Source organism: Labrus mixtus, chromosome 15, assembly GCF_963584025.1.
Source record: "Labrus mixtus chromosome 15, fLabMix1.1, whole genome shotgun sequence".
Taxonomy (NCBI): Eukaryota; Metazoa; Chordata; class Actinopteri; order Labriformes; family Labridae; genus Labrus; species Labrus mixtus.
Window position 1 is genome coordinate 25,358,548 of NC_083626.1, and position 24,877 is coordinate 25,383,424.

The following is a 24,877-nucleotide window of genomic DNA, read 5'->3' on the forward strand; positions in this document are numbered from 1 at the left end:
CAAAACACATCATCCCTCTATAAACCACACACACACACACACACACACACACACACACACGGACACACCCAGTGACTCGCACACTGCTTCGACACACCTTTTTCTCTTTTTCATAACCTCACCTCCTCTTCCTTCACTCCCATGAGGCCTTGTGTTGTATCTCATGATAATCCCATCATGATCTCATTGTTTTGCGTCCCCTTTTTCTGCCCAGTGGAACCCTGGGAATGTATTTTTGGATTTCCTTCTCAGTGTTCTGCTGCCTGTGTGTGTGTGTGTGTGTGTGTGTGTTTTGTGTGTGCACATTCATGTACGTGCATGCCAGCCTGCCCTGTGCTGTGCTGCCGACTGATCCCCTGAATCTCATATAATGATGAGTTCAATCAGGAACACCGTGTGCCACTTCAGCACTTCCTGCAGCCAGAGGAAGTGTTTTTATATTACCGACGAAAGATGTTGAGAGGCCGACTGCAGGGACCCGATCCAGCGGGCTGCCAAACACAGGGCATGGAAATAGAGCAGACAGTCATCAGGTTCATGCTGTGGCATACAAGGACCTCGTTAAAAGAAAATCCCTCCATGAGTCTGGAGTCTCAAAGATGATTATTTAGCATTGAGACACACTGACAATTCTTAATCACCAGAGCTGCAGCCAGCTAACAAGTTAGTTGTATCGAAGGTTTTTTTTTAAATATGCTATGAGACTGGTGACAATTGTCAGTTATTTATTGTCATGCCCTCCTTGGTTTCGGCTGTCTTGCACATAGTCACTCCACAGAAATAATTGCAGCAGATTTACCCCAAAATGTCAACAACAGGGCTTCAAATTCAGACAAAAATAAGACTTCTCCTCTCTGGCTGTTGACCTGTCACGACTGTTAGCCGTTTATATCTCCTGTGGCTTGCTATATTAGCTAGCTTTAGCTCCATGATTTGGATACAAACAAAGACAAATGGCTGACTTTGAACTCTTGAAAAGGTCATTAAAAGACGCAGGTAAGGGCTTTATTACATTCGCACTGTTGGTTTAAGACTGTGGCTAAAGCTACATGTACAACGCTAACGATCAAAGGACGTGGATCATAAAGGAACTGCATTGTTTCCTCTGCCGCAGTAAAGCTTATTATTAGTCATATCCTCATCCACGTCTTTTAAAATCAACAAGAACAATCGCCCCCCCCCCCCCCCTCCCCCTCTCCATTACAGCCTTGTGTTTGAAAATGAACGAGACAAAATGCTGCCACAGTCTGAGCTGTGGTTTCTGTTCAACACATCATTATATATGAACACTTTTAATTGTAACTGGTGTATTTTATTGTGAAATGTTTAAGAGGAGCTAAACTTTGAATCATCATCGTGATGTCATCATGCGGCTTTTAGTTGCTGCTAAAACGTTTACCGCTTTGGAGGACGCACGAGCAAGTGAGGGTGGATGGATCACCAAAAAAATCAACTTAGTAGATGAATGGTCTTGGGGCGCAGATGGCCTAGAGGGTAGGTCGCGGCCCTTGTACAGAGGCTATAGTCCACTAAGCAGGCTGCCCAGGTTCAAGTCTGACCTGTGGCTCCTTTCTTTTTTTTTTTTAAATACTTTATTGCAGGCTGTTTTACTTCATTACAAGTTGTCATATTTCATCACAAATTTTGTTCATCCTGGCACATTTTATATATAATTATTATTTTTTTTAAACATACAAGAATACAACATGAAATTAAAAAAAAATAGATAAAAATCCAAAGAAAAGGTACGAAGAGAGAAAAGATAATTAAATTAAGATTTAAAAAAAAAAAAAAAAATAATAATAATAATAATAATAATAAAATTTAAATAAAACCGTAAATAGAATGGGGCGGGGGGAGGGGGGGGGGTTTGTTCCTTCACTACTCTCTTAATTTAATATACCTGTTATTATTCCACTTTATCTGTTTCCTTTATCCATTTACTGCAGTAACACATGAATTCATCTTCTCTGTTTCTCAGCCTATACGTAATTCTGTGGCTCCTTTCTTGCGTGTCATTCCCCACTCTCTCTCTCTCTCTCTCTCTCTCTCTCTTTCTCCCTGGTTTTCTACTCTGTCCATCATCCTATTAAATAAGGACAAAAAGCCCAAAATAATTTAAAAAAAAAGAAGATGAATGTTCTTTTCTTGAGTAATAATACGTCAACAGGTGTGATGACTGTTCCATCGCATTCTGGACTCCTGAAAGCTCCTGTTAGTGCTGCGGCGTGTTTCCCCTCTTAAGTGTTCTCTGTCTTTTAGTTTAAGTAATACGCTTTCAAAACCTCCCTGTTTATACCCGGTGCCGTCTTGTGCATCCTATGTGAGCAAACTAGATCTCCTTTGTAGTATTGATCAATTTGTCAATCATAAAACTGACGGCTAAAATAAGACTTTGCGTCAGAAGTGTGAGTCCGCCTGACGCACACATGATCAGCTACTTCACAGAGAACAGTGAAGTACAAACATGTGCAAAGATAACTATGTCTGTCTCGCTCTCTTACGTGATGCATTCGCTGATTGTAACAGTTAAAAAGTATCGACATCACTGATCATTGGTTGGTTTGACATTGTATCAGCTCAGAAACAAGTTAGCTCATGAGTTTACAGACTGTATTGCTTGCCTGTAACATGTCAGTGGTTGTTAAACCCCCCCGCCTGAGGCTAGTTTAGATCCTCTTGCAGGTGAGTTTGTGCACGTGCACACATGGTAAACAGACTAATGTTGATGTCATCAATGCTTTGGGCAAGGAAACAGGTAGAGGCCGGGTTCAATAATTTGCCCTTCCATCTGTGCGAGACGCCATCAGTGTTAGTCATCAAGCAGAGAGACGTAAACAGAGGAGGTTGCTGGGGAAGCGGAGTTGTAGTCATACACTATCTGACCTCCTGTTGTTGAGTGGAGAGGTTGATCTTTCTTTTGTTTGTGCCATAACACAACCAGCACTGTGAGTGTTGTCACAGGAGTTTTACCAAAGCATGTCTCTGTAGCCACACTGCACGTAGGGACTTGTCGGTTGTGTTGGCTGTGAAAGTGGAAAGAGTGATGTCATTTCAGTGGCAGGCCTCTGGGGGGCAGTAATGGAGCGTGGTGCGTCTTTTTAGATATCTGGTCAAATAAAATGAGCATCCGTCAGTGTTGTTCTTTCTGCTGCACTCTGGAGTTACAAACGTTATTTTTGTAGAGCTAAAGCAGTCACTTATGTCATGGTCTAGATGTATTACACCTCATCTTTCGCCAATTTTGATTGGTTGTCATTTGGACGTTTGAGCTTCTCTCTAAGGGGAAACGTTTCTCTGGGCTCACCATGAATCTAAAGTTTATTACATGTTTGTACAAGCAGGATTTTGTGTCATAAATCTTGTGAAACAGATTATTACTCAAAGATTAATATATTTAATGTCTGGATAGAACATTTAATTAAAAAAAAACACACTTGCTCCAGCTTCTCAAATTATAAGATCTGCTGGTGTGTTAGTAAATGTTTACTGGAAGAGAATAAATGACCATCATATTTTTGTTTTGGGGACTTTGACTGCCGGTCAGTGATCAGACAAAACAAGCCAGATGAATATCCTCCTGAGCTCCTTGTGATTGTGATTTATCACTTTATGTCTGTTTTTTCTTATTGGCCATATCCATTGAAATCATTATATAACCAGACACAGCCTCACTGAGATGAAAGATCAGAGTGACCTGGCCAATGGAATTGTTTTATTCCAAGAAACATCGAGCGGAGTGAACACTGGTACTCAGCTGAACACGTCTGATTCCTCTGTCTTTGTTAAACCATTTTGGTAGGAGTGACTCCTAAATCATTTCAGTCTTGGACCTAAAGAAGCAAAGCTCATGAAAGCCTGTTGATGCTTTTTGTCTTTAACAGACTCGGCAGCAGAAAGCCTGTGATCTGTTTTTGGGTGCCAGCCTGTGTTTTATGAAAGCTTGTCTGGAGGACAAAAGCTCCACTTGGACACGCGGGCGCTGAGTGCCGTCTTTTGGTTTCTATGGCAGCAGCTTTGGCCCTCACTGCAGAACACATGCATGCCTGCTTTTTTTTTTTTTTTTTTTATTGCATTGAGAGCTTTTAGCTTGAAGAAGTTGAGGCGTTTGCCCGGTGACTGGATTTCTTCCTTGGCATCAGGGTGGCTTGTGCCAGTCTGCAGAGGAGACACTGCCAGGTTCTGTCCTTTCTCTGCAGAGTACTTCAACTTTACGATCGCATGCATGTTACATTTTATGGGCCCTGGCAGCGCTGTGATACGCTGCAGAGCGCTTTGATGATCCAGATTGATTATCCTGCAACAGGGAGCCTCGGCCACGGCTCTGCGATTGGTCGAAGGCGCATTCCGACCTCGCTGATAGTTCCCATAAAGCACCGCCACCCATCTGTGCCGCACAGTTCTTACACCGTCTGCAAATAATGTGTCCTTTTACACTCTTGCAATATCAGCCGTATATTCGCTGTTATAAGACAAGGTCAGGTCAGTGTCAGGTTAGAACATTACGTTAAAGATAAAACAGCAAAGACAAATTAAGCAACCTGAATCCTCCAAGCATTGCATCAAATCCAATCCAGCAAGTCAGTAGCTTTAATGCATGTTAAATAAAAAGCAATACAGTCTGATAATTATAAAATCCAGTATCCACTTATCCAGTCAGTCATTTGTCCCTGAGGTCCGGGCTCAGGATGTTTTTGCTCTATGTGCAGCACAACATGACGTCAGGTCTGAGTAAAAACAGAACTGTAAACTGTATACATAGGGGACAAACAAAAATTGTGCTTCCATTATAAAAGTATTTAGTGGGGGGGAGGGGGGGGGGAACAGGAACAGATCAGTCACTCGCTCCTCTTCCCCGAGAAGTTTTACAGTCGTCATAAAGATAATGTGACAGACTGGGGCCGTGTGATTTCCAGTAAGCACCTACAGGGACATTGATCCTCTCTCTGACTGTTGGACCTTTTTTTTTTTTATGTAATACGCAATCATCAGTTGCCATAGCAGCATGAATACAAGAGTGAAGGAGCGGGGACATTTTCTGCAAAGTTAATAAAAGCTCTGCATGTGTTTTATCTTTTAATTTCCTTTGAATACTTTTCTTGAAAGACATTGAACAGAATGACACCACAGTGTGTAGTCTGGTGTTTTTGGCTTTCCCAGAGGGTTCAGGACCAGGAATGGATCCTCCAGATGCGTCTGTGCTCCCTGAATACACTCATTAAGTATACTATAATAACTTGATTTGTAAAGCAACTTCTTTAAAAAAAAAGGTGAAAACATAAAAGCTTGTTTGTTTTTAGAAACGCAGGATATTTTAAGACAACCCCTTACCCGTTGAATGGTACTATTAGTTAAGATAAAATAAGATAAGATAATATATACTTTATTCATCCCAGCAGGGAAATGTAGGTGTTCCAGCAGCCAGCATACATAAAACACACAACACAACACATACATACATATCCCACCCATACAAAAAAACATGAGCCCACAATACATAGCCAGGATAAAAAAGTGGTATGGACGGTCCATGTGCATAAGTAGCTGTTACTCAAAGATGAGTGTGCAAAATACACAGGTGCAAAATACAGTTTGATATATGCAGCTCAGGCTAAAGTTTAAAAGTTAAAATGTCTTCTGTCCTTACTTAAAGGGGAGTCGTTATAAAGTGTAATTGCAGTAGGTAAAAAAGTATTTTTAAATCTGTCCTTTTTGCAGCTTAGCGTAGCCTCCCACTAAAAAGTTGTTGGCCTATTATTAGGCACTAAACCATGAATCCATCAATTAAAAAAAAAAACACACCTGTCGATGCATTAGTGATAAAGATCAACATTAGTTGCAGTATTTCTTTCCTCTGCATTCAAAGAGAAGATGACTCTTGGCTCTCTCTCTCGGGGGTTTTGGAACAAGTTTGTTATGTAACAGACAGAGGAGGTAGATAGTGTTGTTTTGTGTTATCATAGAGTCAGTGTGGGGAAATAACACACCTGATAAAACCCCCAAAAATGCCTGAGGGCAAAGAAAGAGAGAGAGGGATATTAGAGCTGATGAGAGAGTGAAGGAGACGCGGGAGTTGTACTGTTTGAGTGCTGAAGCTGAAACTGGAACGGAGCAGCGCGTGCTTTTCTCCACCACTGCAGGACCAAACTGTATTCATGTATTCATGTCTGAATTTCAGCTCACACACACAAAGCACTCAGTGTGTGTTTAGTGTAGCAGGAAAGAAGACAATGGCAGAAGCGGATTATCATTATTTATTCCCTCTTTGTCAAACGGGGTCAAACACTTTGTACTCTCTCTGCATTACACAACTGTGGAGGCTGGTGTGTGTTAGTGTGTAGCCGTCCCTCAGCCGGCCTATCAGACGGCTCACAGAGAGGGACAATAACACAGAGGGGCTCTTTGAATGACAATGGCTGAATTAGCCGTGTTTAATGTGAAGAGGTGAAGTGAAACAGGAGGACTCCTTCAATACAGGCGGGACAGTGTGTTAATAGAGTGAGAAGTATCAGTGGTTGACTTGTTCATGTGTCGGGAATAAATCAGAGACATGTCAAGACCAATAACCAACACACCTGATTATATATTTAATATGGAGATAATTAAATAACAAATGTGAACATCCTAGATCCTCTGATTCATACGGCAGATCGTCATTTGAAACCAGAAACGACTAAAATACTCAGTTTATTGTTTCAGTCAGACTGAAAAGCAAAAGGAAAGTAATCCCAGAACTCCATCCTGGATGTTGTGTCATTTCTTAGTTTGAACGTCTGTCATGGGAACAGTTCAGGACTTAATGACAGTTTAATTTACTCTGCTAAATGTGACTGATCTATTCAAATAACCAACAGTATGTTCAGTTGTTCTTGTGTTTGTCATCAAAACGAGCCTTGAAGGACGTCCTAAACGGTTTCAATGGTGTTTGTTATTTACTGACTTGTTGTCTTGTGTGATTGTACTGTTGATAATATTCGTTTTCTAATCTAATCGAAGACGACCAAAACATGTCCATACTGTTTAATAAGAAAGTTATTGAGGTCTACGTGGGAGTTGTAGCAGGATGTGTTTCCAGTTCTCATAAGAAATATCATGAGTCAGCACCTAATGCGGCTTGGAAGTTGTTTTTTTTGTTTCAGTTTTATTGTTGAGCAAAAGAAAAGTGAAATCAACTTTAATTTGAACCTTTCCAGTCGGAGATTTGTTTCATTTCTTAGTTTGACACGACTGTAAACGTTCAATCTGGGGCGCCGACGGCCTAGCGGTAAGGTTGTGCCACGTGTACTGAGGCTACAGTCCTCCAAGCGGGCGGCCCGGGTTCAAGTCTGGCCTGTGGCTCCTTTGCTGCATGTCATTATTAACTCTCTCCCCTGATTTCCTGCTATATCCACTGCCCTATCAAAATAAAAGCCCCATAATACATATTTTGAAAAAAAACCTTTCAATATGTTTTTGACTTTTGATTATGAATTTAAGAAGTAAATTAAGAGAAATTTACCATCAGCATGATCAGTCACAAAAAGAAAAGTTCCCCTACTTCCATATCTCTTTTAATCACGAGATCTGGGAAACATTATATGAAACATAACTCTGATTATTAACACGTTAACTTACAACTCTCCTCATTCAGGTGTATTTGTTAAGATCTCCTTCAAATCATGGAACTCCTGATTAATGTTTGAGTCCAGTAGAACCGTGTGTGTGTGTGTGTGTGTGTGTGTGTGTGTGTGTGTGTGTGTGTGTGTGTGTGTGTGTGTGTGTGTGTGTGTGTGTGTGTGTGTGTGTGTGTGTGTGTGTGTGTGTGTGTGTGTGTGTGTGTGTGTGTGTGTGTGTGTGTGTGTGTGTGTGTGTGTGTGTGTGTGTGTGTGTGTGTGTGTGTGTGTGTGTGTGTGTGTGTGTGTGTTCACGTTTGTGTAATTCCTCAGCAGTCTCCTCGTGTGTTTTGGAGCTAATTCTCTAATCACCCTCATTATATCGGGTGCTACTAGGAGACTTATTATTTCTCCCCCATATGTTGTGGGAGGAGCAACCTGCTGAGAAGGCTGAGGAAGTGTGAAAAAAAACAAAGAACTACCCCGGGCGCCTGAAGGTGGAGATAAGTGCAGGAGGAACACACACCTTTCTGATTGTTGTGTGTGTGTGTGTGACTGTTTGCCCGCAGTGCAGAGTACCTGCAGGATCAGACACACGATGCTTCTCTGCACTTGTGGTTTCCTGGCAATGGATTCTTCCTGACTTTATTTTTTAGAAATACCTTTTTGCCTACTGAGATTTTTATTTTTTTTTAATTATCAACTCATCTGAGCTTTTGGGAGTTTTTGTTGTGTCCGTGGAGAATGGTTCGTTTCGGTCGCTTGACGTCCTGGCACAGCTGGGACCTGCTGCACGTGGACTCAGAGATCCCTGAGGAGCCTCCTCATGACACCAAATTGTCACAGAAAGACTATCAGGTGAGATGTTTGCTAACGGGTCTCATGTGTGAAACGCAGGCTGATTGTGATCGTTATTGAAGGAGTTACTTTGATCCAATCAGACTTTTCAGTGTAAATTGCAGATTTAGCACGGCAAGCATGTGAAACTTGATTTTGTGATTTTCTTTGTGTTCATCAAGCCAGTGAAGGCAGCAGAAACTTTTTGATTTGAGTAGCCTCGTGTGTTTACAGTCACTTTTTTTCCAACAAAACCAACAAAAAACAACTTTTTAATAAAATACTAAATGAGATAGTCATCAATGGGTGAGCCCAAAAAAAAACACACACAATATGAATAAATAAAAGGAAACACAAGAAACAAAACTAAAAGAAGGTAGACAATATCACATTAATTACGAGTTGACGCTATACAAATAAAGATTGATTAAATTAAGTGTTAAATCTTTGCTTTAAAAAGTGATCATCAATTTACATTTTTTTCCCTTTTTTTTCAATTTCTTCACTTCCCCCCCCAGTTTCTAAATGTGAAAACTTAAGGCTTTTTTTTTCTTTTATTACATACTAGTAAACTAAATATATTTTGGTTTTGGACACTTTGTCGCACAATAAGACGATATATTTCGAGGATTTGTCAAGAAGATTCAAAGGTGAGAAGCTTCACTAATATCTTTTAATTTAATGCAATCTCCTGAGAAAGTTTAATCATCATCCTTTGTGCTGACTTCATTGATCTTAGTGAAACATCAGAGTGGGGGTATGAGTGTGTGTTTGTGTATTGAGTGACGTGTGACGCTGGCTGGTATCTCATTACATTCACTGTTCCACTCATGATGGTTCAGTAAAAAAGGAGCAGTGACACCTCTTACACTGAAAGAAGCTTCAGTCTCTGCTCAGGTCAAAATGTTCAATACCACAGATTTTAAAACGATACTTAAATGATCGATATGGTATCCAAAAGTACAGAAGCTTAAAAATATATATATGTTGGCAACTTATTTGTGCAATTGGGACGGTGTGCAGGAGTTTCTCTGCCTCTTTGGTAATTAAAAAAAAGGATTCCCCAACATTTGGTTCCTTGGAGTGTATTTTCGTTGCCATGGTATCGACACTGTCTGATCATCATCATGACAACCCTCGTCTGTGCTGTGTTGGTCAGCGGGTCTCGATTATCAAACCCGCTCTGGCCTTGAAACGTGCAGCATGTGATGTTGTTTCTGTTCCTTTCTATTTCCTGGCGTGTGTGTGTGTGTGTGTGTGTGTGTGTGTGCGTGTGTGTGTGCGTGCGTGTGTGTGTGTGTGTGTGTGTGTCCAGGCCCTCAGGAAGGTCAGTGTCACTCTGTTTTCCCATCGTTAATCAACCCACCTGATCAAGGGGACTTGTTATCAGTGGACTAACATAGAAGCAGTAGCAGGGGGCAGAAAGAGATGGGGGGGGGGGGGGGGGGGGGGGGGGGTAGTAGGTGGTGATGTTTGACTGTGAGGGGTTTCTTTGCTCTTTCTTTGTCACCACTTACTTTTAATACAATCCGGTCCCGTTTAAAGATTTTCTCCTTTCCAGGCCAAGGTTAGCGCCACAAAGCGCTGCGATAAGATAAGAGCTGTGAGGGGCTTGATATCGTTAGCCTGACTGCTCCCTCCCCTCCTCTTTACACACCCTCCACACAATAGAGAGAGCAGCTTTGTGAAGGGAGCGCTCTCTGCCCTCAGCTCTGACTGACAGGTTTACACAGCAGGCACAGGGGGAACCTTGTAAACGTAATTAGTTAGAGCAGACTCGACCAAAAGCTGCTCGGCGTTTCTCTACGGCTAAAATAAAAACTGTGTCAGTGTCACTACCTGCAGCAATAGATCCAACTCTGACAGGAATGAACAGAATGTTTTAAAGTTAAAGTAATTACCACACTTCAACAAATAGTCGAATGCATGGAAGAAAATGTTCACGACAGGTTCTGAGAGCACAAGAAGTCTTCTGAGGAACAGTCGAAAACCAAAAGAAATTCAGTTAGCTGAGATGTCAAACAAGAACAGCAAACACACACATTTGTATGGCTTCATATCTAGACATCATTTATATGAATTCTCTGTACGCTGATTTAATAATGTTCCTTAAATCAGCGTCTAAACATGCATGGAGGCCATTATCTTCCAGCGTCTGATGAATTCAGACTCATTCCACTCTCCAGACGTTCTTGTTGCTGACTTGAGCTGATCCGCGGTGCAGCGTCCTCATCGGCAGCATATTAAAGCGCTGAGCGATGCACGTAAACAAAGGGCATTTCCCGTTCGCTTGTTATCAGGGCATTCCTTTTTCGCCTTGTTTTGGCCAGCTTGCTCGGCATTGTTTAAAAAGTCTCCAGGACAAACAGTGATTCAAGATAGCGCAAAGAATAGTGGACCCACATCAGAAAGAACAAAATAATGAAGTGACACACGGGTTTATAGTCGCTCGGTGATTGTCTTGGTTTAATTGGGATTATTTCTTGGAATGAAAGCTGAATAAGTTTGTGAAAAGATGGCTCTGAAGATATGACGTGTGTTCACTCAGAGTGATTGTGTTTTTTTAATTTAAATGCCTGAGAGATCTGTTTTGCCCCTGAAGAGTTTTTGGCCCCTTGGAGCTCCAGGGTATGTGTTGTGTTTGGGTGAGGGAGCTCCCTCCAAGCTGTCACCCCGCCTGACTCCACCTCCAAATATTCAGACCGGCCTCCTTCTTCCCTTCTTGTTTTTTTTTTTTTTTTTTTTTCTTCCGCCCTGGCCCTGCCTCCTCTTTCCTGCCCTGACACAATGAGGCAGGATCCTCCTGGTTGCTATGACTTCAGCCCAGTGTCTGCATGAAATGCTACCACTGGCTGTTCGGGCAGCAGGACAGGACAGAGACACGTCCCGGGTTCAAAGAGACGCTGCTGTCGGGCACGGCAGGACGCGACAGACTGACACCGCAAACCCGGACCCCGTCGGCTGGAACGGGACGTTTCAAACGCCGCGTGAAGTTCAGCACGGGTCTTCTTGATGCCGGAGTAACGCGGCGGCGTTACAGTTGTTTCACACTCAAGAGTTGTTTGGACTGATTCAGCATCTTGAACGGTACGGGACACGGCGGCTTGGATGTGAACGAGGGAGGAGAGAGAGAGAGAGAGAGAGGGGAGGAAAGAAGTTGAGAGAGCGCAGCAGCTGGCTCCAGAATGAGCTGCGATCCATGAATCCAACTGAAGGATTAGGATGGTTTTTGTTACTTTTGACATGCCTCTGGCTTCAATGGTGAGCATGGTGGGAAACTGCTGGTAGCTTTCATCCCTGTGTCTGTTTTAATTACCACTTCCTGGCCTTGTAGATAAACCACTGTCTTGATTTGTAGTCCATTTTTGATTTGCCTTTGTGTCAATATCAAGTTTGAAATGCTGAACATCTAAGAAAAGCTGAATGTTTCTTCCATTTTCTGTCTTTATAACCTTTAAAACTCTGATCTTTGTGCTGATTGTTCTAACAAACTAACTAAGGTTTTCATTTCGCCCAGCCGTGCGTTACTTGTAAGCACAGGCGTTCCAAACTTTCCCTGTTTGTCCCCCGGGGGGTCAAACAGGACGCTTCCTGACACCTGTATCCTTGACCACTTGGCCCTAGAAAAAAAGCCCCTTCATTTTTGCTCCACGATCGTTTCGGTCGAGTGTCTCTTTTTTTGTTGTTGTTGTAAAGCCGACGTGTTTATTTGCGGTGAAGTCACTCTCCTCCCTGGTAATCATTCAGGAAAAAAAACCAGATAAAAAGCTGTTTGAAAACCTACAAGACCCCCCACTCAGATTTACTATCTTGTTATGCAACTCTGCGCGGACCCACTTGTGTGCCTTTTAGTCCAGATAAGTGTTTGCACAAAAGGGTCTGGGGGTGCTCTTCCTAAAATGGGAACCTGAGCAATGCAGAACAATTTGACCAAAGCTATTCATAACATTTACATTTCACTCTGTTATATACATGCCACGAGTAATGGAAGGTGTTTACATCTAAAGGCTTGGCTGTCTGGAGGGTTTGAGAAGAATTCTGTTACAGGAGAGACGTCTGAGAATGAGTGGATTACTCCTGAACTGACTCAAACGAACTCTTCATGTGCTCACTTTTAGATCCTTAACTGTTCAGATAAATTAGGAATCATTCTCATCACAATTTCCCAAAGCCTCTTCAAACCAACACAGAGCTTTAATTCACTGACGTACACGTTTATGTTCTCTTTAACTTCATGATTATTTCATTAGTTTTGATCCCGGTGACATCAGAGATCTCCTTTTTAACAAGAGAGACCTGGCGGCAGCAGCAACAAACAACCAAAATCTCACTTTAGTAGATAAGAAGAAAAAACAGATCAGCTGAAACATTTACACTCAGACAGCCAACAGTCAGAAGAGTTCTCTCAACATTTTTAAAACAATGACAAAGAAATGCAGGAAATCTTTACATCTGAGACGCTGGAAACTGCAAGGGTTTGACATTTTATCTTCAAAATGACTGAAGCAATGAAGAAATAAACTAATTATTACTAATTAATTAGGCTTTGCAGCTCTAATTAGATTACTATTCTTGTGGAAATTGCTAATTAAGTGTATTTTGTGTGTGTGGGGGGGGGGGGGGTCAGAACCACTTCTTCAGCCACATCTTCACCTTTTGTGTCTGTGAAGCCAAACGGCCCAGCAGCTTTGGGCAAAGGTGTTTTGCAGCCATTGTGTGCGTGTGTGTTTGTTAGTGTGCGGGGGGTGATCAGCGAAAGAATTTCATTGGAATGGTCGCTCAGTTTCAGCGGCGGTGTCAGTGTCCTGGAATGTAAGTTCCTCATGTCAGTAGTTTAAAGGGGGGGGGGGGTCGGTGGTCTGAGTGACTCCCCAGCAGCAGCAGCAGATTCCTCGCTCTAACGGCGAAAACAACTGCTTCCTCAGATACTGACCTGGCCCTCTGTTTGTTTGCTCATAAAGTGGACAGAGATTGCCTGAGTGCGGCCGCTCGCTGGTGCCCCCCGCTGACAGGCTGACAATAGAAAAAAAAAAAAAAAAAAAAGAGGGGAACAATGGGGGCAGACTCGGGACCGTCTGTTCTTATGGAACAACCTCGCGCCCCGCTCCCTGTGATGTAATGATGCATTCAGAGCAAGGAAGTGGCCGTCCTTCCCGCCTCTGTTTGTGTCTGCTCATCAGGACGGCTGTAACGGGCCCCGCTGATGTCATCCCTCGAGCAGAATTCCCCCTCTGATTTCCTGTTTATCCTGATTGTGTACATTTCTCTCTTTCCTTCATTGTCTCCTTCCATCCGTCTGACTGGAAACTCCTGGGCTTCCCCGCCCTCAAGAGATGACCAAATCACTTCTGCTAGTGTCACCTCTCTCATTTTCTTTTCTTTTATAAGTGTGTAAAGTTGATCCTCTTTATTTTCCCCTTTTCAGGGACAGGCGCGGCGGAGGAAGAACATGACTGAATTCCTCGGGGAAGTGAATATTCCCACCCCCGATACTCTGGGACAGATCGGCGGCTCCCTGCCCGGCATCGGCGCGGGACCCGACAGCTGGAAGAACCGCGCCGCCAGCCGCTTCAGTGGCTTCTTCGGCTCCAACGCCGGAGCGGGACTCTTCGGCAAGGTAACAACCGATCAGGCAGAAGTGAACGAATGAGAATTCAAGAGTGCTGCTTTTTTTTTCTTCTGTTGGGGCGATAAGACAGCGACTTCAGAATCAGTCGGGGACGAGTGTGTTTTGCCCAAAACATGCAACATTGAAAAAAAACCAAACAGAAACAGTAGCGGAGGAGCAGTGGGAGGAGGTCAGAAGGCCAGATCCCCCGAGTCCTGGTGAGGTCATTTCCCTTCAACGTCTCCTGACTTGTTGGCTCATGCACTTTCCTCCCAGCAGCTCAGGAAAGGAGGAGGTGGAGGAAAAGGACTCACTCAGTTCTGTTGAAGGCTTTAAGGAATAGTATTAAATTATGGGAAATACACTAACTTCTACTTTATGCAGATGACAGCGTTCATTGTTCTATGGTGTGCTAACTCGGCCTCGCAAAAGGAAGGAAGGAGCAGACTCCCGATATAAATTAACATAAATAAGAAATCCCCAAAGTGTCCAACCTTTTCTTTGTCTTCTCTTAAACAAAAAGAAATCCATTTCATTCTTTTGTAAAGTAAAATCACGCACACTCCCTTTGTTGTCCTTTTCTCCTGAGTTCACACTCTGCAACAGTAGCAGATGTCACGCAGAGACAGTATCTGTCAGTCACCTGTCACCACCGGCCTCATCTCTATTCACCCCGAGTGTCTCGTTTAACCCCTCCAGAGCCAAAGTTTCTACACCAGGTCCAGGACCTCCTGCACCTTCCATAGTGTTTTTTTTTTTGCTGAGCCACTGTCAGCCTCTGCTTTCACCCAGCTCTGAAAGGAGTGCTGAACTTTATTTTGAAATTTGTTGTACATGAACGTTAGGTGTCACGGTCCATGAACCACAGGTCCGTGCCCCCCCTCCCCCCCCTCTCCATGATGCAGCTTTTGCCCCCACTCCCTCCTCTTCTATTGTGAAAGTGGTCTCAATGCACAGAGCTCATTTTCATAACTACATCAGGCCCTGCAGGCTGAACAAAGGCTTGAATAGGAGCTGCTGTTGGATTTAAGAATTAAGGCGCCAGTTAGGACAGGATTTATATGCTAATGCATGGACTCATCTTTCACTTACAGTTTGAAGTGAACAATAAATCAAACACAAAACGGCAGTTGCTTTCACTTTTCGCTGTTGGCGCTCTTAACCTCATTTAAACTACTAAAGACTCGTTTTTAATTGAAATCGTTCTGTGTCTGTTTCACAGGAGCTGGACCGTCTGGAGCAGCTCCAGAGCAAGCTGCACTCCTACACGCAGTTCGGTTTGCCCAAGGTGCCGCGGCAGCTCTCCTTCCACCAGGACTCGTGGGAGGAGGAGGAGGAGACCAACCTGGTGATGGAGGACAGTTGGCAGACGCTGCTGGACAACTCGGAGGTACAGAGCACACTGTTAACATTTTTTATTATGAACTCACCGTAGTGTGACTGATGATTTTTCCTGTAAGTCATTTTAGGAGATGTATTAATCCCTGCCTAGAAATCGAACAGTTACCAGCAACTATCTTCACAACATCAAGAAAGCAAAAAACCCTGACCTTGTCACTTCTCTGACCTTTAAGCTTTTACTTGAAGTGTCACTCAGTCTTCTGCCTCGGGGCATGTCCACAGTTTTAAACACTCAGTTTAGTTACGTGTACACAGAATATAAACATGCCGGCATCCTGCTTCCTGGTTTGATTATTTATCTTTGTCACATTGGCCCTGATGCTCCTTGTTCCCAGAATCAAGCAGCTTCAAATATGAAGCCAACATGAACGATAAGAGCCATCGCACGCTGTTAATGTTTATTGAATTTATCACACAGCAGAGCCGTAACACTGCTCAGCTGCTGTACATAATGCTGCACATTCTCCTCTGATGACAACTTACATAAGACACATTAATGACTCCCGCTGCTGCTAAACTCCACGTGTCACATAATCAGGTTAGCTTCCTTCATTACATAAAGTCAGTTCAATTCAAATCTCCATTTGATTCAGATCACTTCATCTCATGGTACGTAAGAAGTATCTGCACAAATACTACACTTAAGAAGTAACAGGATGCAGAAACAAATATAAATACATCGGGAAAAGGTGCATCATTTCTAATAGTTTATAAAAGTATAAAAGTGCCAAAAAAAGGCCTCACTGCATTTTTACCACTTTGATTATTTAGACGTTTCAACAACAAACTGAAGCGTCTAATGGCAAAAGATGTGACCTCATACCAATATAGATGGGCTGAATGGAGATCTAACTATTTACATTTTATACAGGCATGAACATAACATAAACAAATACATACAGTGACTACTGTATGCATGACATCATGTCAGTTAAATTTGATTTATCTGGTGAGGACTCTTTTTAAGCAGAGGGAAGATCTGAAGTCGTTTTTTTTTTTATGTAATATTTATATTTTGTTACATTTCCCCTCCAAATCTCAACATAAAGGACAGAAGAGAATACATCCATACATTCATTATTCTATAAAGTCCATGAAGTGCATCAGTAACAGAAGACTCTTTCATCATCAACCTACATCTCTCTCTTTACCCGCTTGTTCAAACGTTTCAACTTTCACTGCATTTTAAATGTTCGTCAAACATATCGAAGGTATCATCACCAGGAGCTCTCAGCCTCTTTTCAAGCCCTTCTTTTCTTTCAACATTCAGTCAACTCTTTTGAATATGAGCTTTTGTGAAACTCATGTGCTGCTTATTTGTCTTCTGCCTGTTTCAAACACTTCTCACACTGAGCAGTATGAGATGGTCAAAAGATAAAAGTCGTGACAGCTGTGATCAAGAAGAAGAATCGTTTGTGTGTGATTTAATCCTATGATGTGAACGTGTTTGTCTGCAGACTGTACTGACAAGGCGACAGTTCCACCAGCAGGAGGCGATATGGGAGCTGCTGCACACAGAGGCCACATACATAAAGAAACTGAGAGTCATCACTGATGTAAGTGCTGTACCTGCTGACACATAAAGATGCTGATACATGTTGTGTAAGGTGAACTCACTGGACTGAGATATGAAGAGACACAATGAAAACTCTTATCTCAAACCTGTTTTCCGTCTCTCTTGCAGCTGTTCCTGAGTGGGCTGCTGAACCTGCAGGAGAGCGGCCTGCTGACGGAGGTGGAGCCCTCCAAGATGTTCAGCAACATCCAGGAGATCGTCTGCCTCCACACGTCCCTGTGGAACCAGGTCATGCTGCCGGTCCTGGAGAAGGCGAGGCGGGCCCGGGCTCTGCTCGACCCCACTGACCTGCACCACGGCTTCAAGACGGTCAGTTGAAAAATATATTCCACCTACGAAGGCTCAATGCTATCGAGAAACCATGACCTCCGTACGGTCATGGTCTTCATGAGCCAGTGCCAGATGAGTGGTTTTAAGAACTGAGTTGTTCCAGTATGGATTATAAACTGAACCCTAATGAGATCCATCAACAAAAAAACACAGAACTATCTCTTGGTAGATTTTTAAAACAGTAGCTTTAATTTCCACAGTGAGTTCAGGATCAATCAGAAATGTTCACAGCTGTAAGACCCCCCCCCCCCCCCCCCCCAACCCCCCACCCCAAAGTTCCTCTACTTAAGACCTAAGACCTAAGACCTTCCAAAGGTTCCTGGTCTCTTGGTGTAAACTTCCTGTGGTGGAAACGGGATGTAACAGTGTCGTGTTGATGTTAGTCATTTGTCTGATGCGCGTCTGTGTTTGTGTTTGTGTGTTCAGTTCGGCTCCAGGTTCCAGCCATACATCCGTTACTGTATGGAGGAGGAGGGCTGCATGGAGTACATGCGAACACTTCTCAGGGACAACGAGCTCTTCAGGACCTACGTCACGGTCAGTTCTCTCGCTCTGACACTAAGTACTCCCTGTTTGTTTTCTGGCTCATTAGATGTTTAATTTCCCGTCTTTGTGTCGCTTCATTCAGTGGGCGGAGACTCATAAGCAGTGTAACCGTCTGAAGCTGACCGACATGCTGGCAAAGCCTCACCAGAGACTCACCAAATATCCACTCCTGCTGAAGAGCGTACTCAAGAAGACGGACGAGCCGTCAGCACGAGACATCGTCAACAGCATGGTGAGGACGGAGAACATGCGTTTACTCGCCGCCTTTAACTTCTTAAAAAAAAACCTTCAGAATGTGAGAGTATTTCTGTTCCTCTTCACCCAAAGGTGGCTGCAGTCGAGGGCTTCATCAACAGCGTGGACTCTCAGATGCGACAGCGTCAGGAGCGACAGAAGCTGGCCACCATCTCTGCCCGCATTGACTCCTACGAGGCTGTAGAGGGCAGCAGTGAGGAGGTGGAGAAGGTGAGGAATGATTTACGAAGCTCCGGTGATTTCTTCAACTTCAAGTGGGGATCCAGCTTCACGCTTTCATCTTTTCTTTTCTTTTTTTTTCTTCCAGATCCTTAAGGAGTACAACCGCTTCGACCTGATGGCTCCCATGAGAGGAACGTCACCGGAGGAGACCCGACAGCTGCATCTGGAGGGAGCGCTGAGGATGAAAGAGGGCAAAGACAGTCGGGTGAGTCTGACTCACTCTTTTTTTTTTTTTTTTTTTTTTTTTTTTTATCTTTAAGACCCCCAAACATCTGGTTTCTCACGTCGGCTTTTGCAAGTGGCCTCACGTTTCACATAAAACAGTTTGACAATAAAAGTGTTTTCTGTCAGACCTGAGATGATTTGATGTCTTCTACAGATGGACGTCCACTGTGTCCTCTTCACCGACCTGCTGCTGATAACGAAGCCTGTGAAAAGAGTGGAGAAAATCAAGATCATCCGGCAGCCTCTCCTCATTCACAACGTCGTCTGTAAGGAGCTCAAAGACCCCGGTGAGTGATGAGAGGAAGACCGGGAGTCAGCTGTTGTTTTCAATTTATACTAACATGTGTTTACAAAAATACTAAAGCAGGAAGTTTCCACTTTTGAGAGGCTTTAAGAAACCAAATATTCAGGATTTAATTTGATGAATTGATTCCCGGCTTGTGCATTTGATGGATTTATAGTTTCAGTGTGAATAAAAAGCTGTAAAAACTCCCTGAGGTTTAAATAATGTAAGACGATAATAATCATGAATGTTTTTCTCTGTAGGCTCGTTCATCCTCATCTACCTCAATGAGTTCAAGAGTGCAGTGGCTGCCTACACTTTCCAAGCCAACAGCGCCACCCAGGGGCGAAGCTGGATCGATGCAATCTGCAACGTCCAGGTGGGGGAGCCACTTCATGTCTCTGCAATAAATGTTGTCTGAGAAAAAGGGATGAAGAGACAGAATTCTGCACTTCAATTTCTTAATGTTGATTTTTTTTTTTTTTTTTTTTTGCAGAATCAGCTCCAGAGGCTCCGCACTGAGGAGATCCTCCGACAGAAGAACAGACTGAAGAGATGTTCTGACCGACTGGAGGAAGAGGACGAGGAGGGAGAAGAGAGCAGCAACTCCACTACCAGCTCCCCGTGTCTGAGGCACAAAGTTCAGCCCAACTCAAGGTGCTTAGAGGAACGGCTAATTACTTTGTTGTCTGGGTCAAATAAGAGAGAATTTGACATTTAGCTCTAGTGAAAAGCGTATGTGGACGGCTTAAGGGAAGAGCTCAACGTTTTGGAAAGCCTCCTGACTAACTTGCTACAGGATATCAAAAGATCTTTACCAACTGTATCATATGAAAAAGACATTTTCAGAGGGCTTAATTCTCAATATAAAGAGAAGAGTGGTATTGATCTTCTCCTCGTTGTTGTTAAGAATAAAACCTGTCAGGATTAAAAACTGATTCTTGCAATTGTAAAATTTATTTTACAATTGATTGTAAAATAAATTTTACGATTCACATCAGAAAAGAGCAAATTCAACGTTTTCTAACTAATTTAAATTGAATGCAGCTGAAGATCTGTTCTCAATGTAAGCAGGAAGATTTAATCAACACAGTCTTAGAGAATCAGTGTAGCCTCAGGATTACAGATTTTTTTTGGTTCTTGTACTCAACACCTTCTAGTGAGCTTCAAGTTTGTTGTTGTTGTTACCTGCCAATTCACCCTCATGCATCACTCAGGACATTTTTATCCATTTGGTCAAATTTTACCACTATCAAATATTGAATAATTATCAGGAATGTAACCCTTTAAATGCCAGAATCATGTAATCAAACTGGCATTTAAAGGGTTAAATTCCTGATAATTACTCAATATTTGATATTTTTGAGCAGGGCTGGAGTTGTTTAAGAGATTTATGCAAAAAAAAAAAAAAAGTTTTTATATCAGTTTTTTGTAAGTGGACATTTTTTGTCCTTAGTGACTTAAGAGGGTTTTAAATTAAACTGATGCCTGAGGGTTAACCTACCATCTCCTTTCAGTCAATCGGACGGCTCCACAGAGACTCTGTCAGTGATGGACATCGATGAACCAGGAGGTCTTCAGGAACCTGCCGCCGCCAACATGAACCTGGAGGGAGCCGACAAAACGGACTCTGATGAATCTTCTCCCCTTTCTGAAAGCTCTGAGGTCCAACAGTCTCACAGAGTCCACTCCAACGTTTACTCAGAGACGGGGCCGGACGGCGAGGAGCTGGACCCCCAGTGTCGCTCCCTCTCCATGGACAGCGCCTACGGGACCCTCTCCCCCGAGTCCCTCCTGAGAGAACTCCAGCCTCAGCGGGGTCAGAGCGAAGGAGAGGAGACGGAGGAGGAGGAAGACGGAGGATTAGAGGAGAAGGAGGATGAGGAGGAGGAGGAGGAGGAGGAGGAGGAGGATGCGGCCTCGCTGGGGTCTCAACTGTCTGTAATCCAGTCGTCTAAACCTCGGCGGCGGCCTCACGTTCAGCCCCGTCCTCACTGCCTCCAGAGGCTGTCCACTCTGACTTTATCGCGCTCCGAGGACAACCTGCTGCAGCGTCTCTACGGAAAGACCTTCACCCACAAACACTCACTCAGCGACGAGCCTCAGGACCAATCAGAACACAGGGACACAAACGCGTCACCTCTCGCACACAGTAAAAGCATGTTGGAGCTCGGGAAGAACTGCCTGGAGATTTTCTCCAGCGACCTCGACCAGTCAGACGACAGCCTGAGTGTCGGCGTGCCCACTGACAAACTGTGTGCCACCCTGAGGAGGGCGGAGGCCAGGCGGGGGCAAAGGGCAGCTGCAGGACCAACAGGGAGTAACACCAGCTCCGACGGGGAAACGGCTCCACCTGGTGGGCTCGATAGGAAAAAGGAGTCAACGGCCACCAGTGATTCAGGGGAAATGTCACCAAAGAAGAGGAAGTCACAGGCTCAGCAGCACAAGAAGCTAACGCTGGCTCAGCTGTACAGGATACGCACCACTCTGGTCCTCAACTCCACCCTCACTGCATCGTAAGTCCACACCGTTATTAAACTGGGTTTTGAATTTAACAATTTTGAAGGAAACATTCAAACACAAAATGATCAGTTCTTTTCTTTTATCACTTCTGTGAAGCAAACACAGACTCTAGTTCAGCTGTCTAATTTGATCAGAATCAACTTTAAAGCTCTTCACTTCACGTGCTGTTTGCTTCATAAAAGACTCCAAAAAGAAAAAGCAACTGGACAAGAAAGAGTCCAGCTTGTAACGTCTTCAATCCACATGTTTGATAGCTGTTGTTGATTTTTTTTTTTCTGATTAAAATAGATTAAGCATGTTGTTGTCAGAGCTGTACAGGTGCTGTGAGGGGGATTTTCTTACAGAGCAAGGCTAGCTATTCCCCCCCCTCATAGTTTAGATTCAATTAGATTCAACTTTATTGCCATTGTGCAGAGTACAAGTACAGAGACAACGAAATGTATTTGGCGTTCTAACCAAAAAAGTGCAACAAAGGTGCAGTACAAACATGAATAGGCATCAAGTGCAATATGGTAGTAAGTTAATACGGTGTCCGAATAGACGTTGTTTTGTGGACTCCTCTTCGAAAGCGTCAACATTTAGTAACTTAAAGTGATAATGTTTGGAGGACAGAGTTGATACTGGATTGATTTTCCTCTAAAAACATCATGTGATATTGAAGGAGGAGTGGAAATCGCAATTGAGACCATAAAGTCGTCAGGAAAATCTTTAATGAGGTTACAAAAATCTGAAAAGTATCCTCAGTTTTTACTTTTTTTTGTTGCTCCCTGCTGGCTTTTAGATTCCTTTATTTTTTAACAAAAAAAAGAGGCTACATCTAATTCTACTGCATCGTCTACTTGTGCTACGCTAACCTAGCCTAATGTAGCCGAACGTTGAGGGAACAGACACAAAGGGGAAGTCAAGTGTTCGTCCCAAAATGCTCCTGTTTCTTAAATTTATAGAAGTGTGCTTTGAAGATGGATCTAGATAAAACATGGTCTGTGCACGGTGCATTAATGTCGTTTTCTGTTCTTTTTCTCTCCCAGGGAGGTATAACCGCTCCAGCTGACGGTGGAAATAAAGGAACAACACTTGTTTTGCTTCGATGGACTGAAATAGTTGAGACACAAATGCACTCTCTCTCTTGCGGCCCTCTCCCTTCCTGTTGGTGTTTTGGACACTGATCGTACCACTTTTGCATTTGGACAACAACAATCCTATTTTGTGCTTTTGCATTTGGTTTCTGAATTTTTTTTGGATTGGAAGGGAGAGGCGGAGAGACACAGTAACTGCTTGCACTTTGCAACGGAAGTAGCATAAAAGGAGGAGGAGGAGGAGGAGGAGGAGGAGCTGGGACTTTCTAAATGTGGACCATCCCTGCACTCTGCACCGGAGAGGAGCTGAAATCTGCATCCCCCCCCCCCCCTCCCTCCGAAAACCTCAAAACGAGGGACGCTAAGACTTGAAAACGCTCTCTCTACACGAGGGAAAAACAGCACCCGGGACGTCCTCCTAATATTTGTACTGCTCCTGGTTTTGCTTCAAGAAAAGAAAAAAAATTGCACAGTTATCTTTGTTAAGTAGAAGAATCACTAAAAAAAAAAAAAAGGAGTGAACTTACATTAACAGTCACGATGAATTTGAGTTAATTATTGGTTTGTGTACAGACGTGTGTGTGTTTGAATGTGAATGTGTGAATGAATGGAACAAAAAAAGGTCCTTTGATTCCTGACTGATCCAAAACTGATTCACCATCTCCTGTGAGCATGCTAACACACCCAAAGAATAAAGACCTACAGAGCAGAAAGAAGACAACGTGCACCCAAAGACACAGACTGATGCCACACAGACACGTGGAGCTACTATATCTGAATAATGACTGAAAACGGTTGCATTCACGGTTTTTTGGGAGGGATTTTCCTGCACTATTCACACCCTGGCATGAGTGTATTTTCTCTCCCGAGGCCCTAAATGTTTCAAACCGCTCGCACAAAGTGTATATGTCACCCCCCCCCCCCCAGTCAGAGTAAAAAAGAACAAGTCTGCGTTTGCCTGTTTTGGAGCACGTTTTGCATTTCTCGTCTTTCTTTGTGATGGTGACACTAACAAGAGGTTGAACAAAAAAAAACAAAAAAACAGTTTGGGTTGATCTTTTGTACCGAATGAATCTGCAGAGCTGCTTTTTTTCACCCAGGAGATCGTAACATTTCTCAGATCAGTGATTTCTCTCTTCCAAACATCGGCAAACCAAAATAGGTTAACTCTGTTTACTTCAGTTTTTTTTTTGTTTAAGTGTAATATTTATTATGCCTGCTATGTTTTATATATATAAGATATTGTTTATATTATTTGCTTCCATCATCTGTACATTCTTTTTTGTTGTCGATGTAGTCTTAATTATTTTTGCCAGGCATGAATGTGCTATGAACCAAAATCATGACTTTAAAAGTGTCTTACAGAAATAAAAGAGGCTGAAATACATTACGATCCCTCTTCTGATGGTTTCATCCGTTGTGCTGTGAGCGGAGTGTGAATGATATTAAAAAAACAAAAAAATGACATGAACTGGTTGCACGCCTCTCGTCTCTCCTGCTCTTCTTCTTTCTTTATTTTAAACAAAGACAGCAGGCGGTGTAAGAAAGTCGACATCCACAGTGCAATCAGAGTCCTGAAAGCTGTCACTAATGATGCATGTGATAACAAGTTAAGTTTCCTCCCCCTCTTTGATGAACAAAATACTGTTTTAGGTATTTATTTATGGAGTTGCACAGCAGTCACATGTTCAGTGTCCATTCCTGGAATTCAGAGCAGATCAAACATCTGCTCCAGCTGTCTCTTTCTGCTTCTCTCAAAAGTTGCAACGTGCTCACATCTCAACCATCTACATGCGCACATCCTGCAGGGCCGAGCGAGCCTGCTGCTGCTGCTGCTGCCGGGCCCGCTCGAACTTCATGGCCAAGGTGTATTTACAGGTGATTATATCAGCTAATCGGTGGATTACAGCATGTTGAGGCCACACAAGCCCCGCTAAGCTGCACGGGGGAAAGACAGCGGCGGTCCTGTGGGATTTTCTCTTTAATCTGGTCCCAGAGTGCTGCAGGGCCCCCTCCTCTTCTCACATCTGGCCCGCGGGGATTTACTCATGTAATCCTCGATTTTAAAACAATTTTATTATGCCTTATCGCCGATACACTGGACTTTAATTATTAAAATGCAGCTTTCATTGAGCAGTGGAAGTAATTACACATGCTTGATCTATTAGCTTTAAATATGGAAGTAATGAGGCTGCGGTGTGGTGGGCTGAGGGTGTATGATCGCTGCAGGCCTCAGGCTGCACAGTATTCATGTTTAGTAATAGTTGATGTAATATAAGACGGGAACAGGATGCTATCTGTGAGGTGCATTCAACCAGTATTTACTCTCTCCTCCAGATTGACGGTGAAATAAAGTTCAAAATGTAGGAAAAAATGTAATTACCTTTTTTTATTCCAAGACTT

The 24,877-nt window shown here is 43.2% G+C and overlaps 1 protein-coding gene across 1 annotated transcript in view; it reads left to right on the forward strand.

Annotated features, from left to right (window-relative positions):
* plekhg5b (pleckstrin homology domain containing, family G (with RhoGef domain) member 5b) overlaps positions 1-23,861 on the forward strand; it is a 65,014-nt gene extending 41,153 nt beyond the window's left edge. The window contains exons 10-22 of the mRNA XM_061058077.1: positions 13,855-14,046; positions 15,260-15,427; positions 16,896-16,994; positions 17,123-17,323; positions 17,771-17,881; positions 17,973-18,122; positions 18,218-18,355; positions 18,453-18,572; positions 18,747-18,879; positions 19,139-19,254; positions 19,372-19,532; positions 20,393-21,391; positions 22,427-23,861. Coding sequence (XP_060914060.1) covers positions 13,855-14,046; positions 15,260-15,427; positions 16,896-16,994; positions 17,123-17,323; positions 17,771-17,881; positions 17,973-18,122; positions 18,218-18,355; positions 18,453-18,572; positions 18,747-18,879; positions 19,139-19,254; positions 19,372-19,532; positions 20,393-21,391; positions 22,427-22,436 — 2,598 coding nt within the window. The 3' untranslated portion in view covers positions 22,437-23,861. The remainder of the gene's footprint in view (positions 1-13,854; positions 14,047-15,259; positions 15,428-16,895; positions 16,995-17,122; positions 17,324-17,770; positions 17,882-17,972; positions 18,123-18,217; positions 18,356-18,452; positions 18,573-18,746; positions 18,880-19,138; positions 19,255-19,371; positions 19,533-20,392; positions 21,392-22,426) is intronic.
* Positions 23,862-24,877: the final 1,016 nt, after the last annotated feature.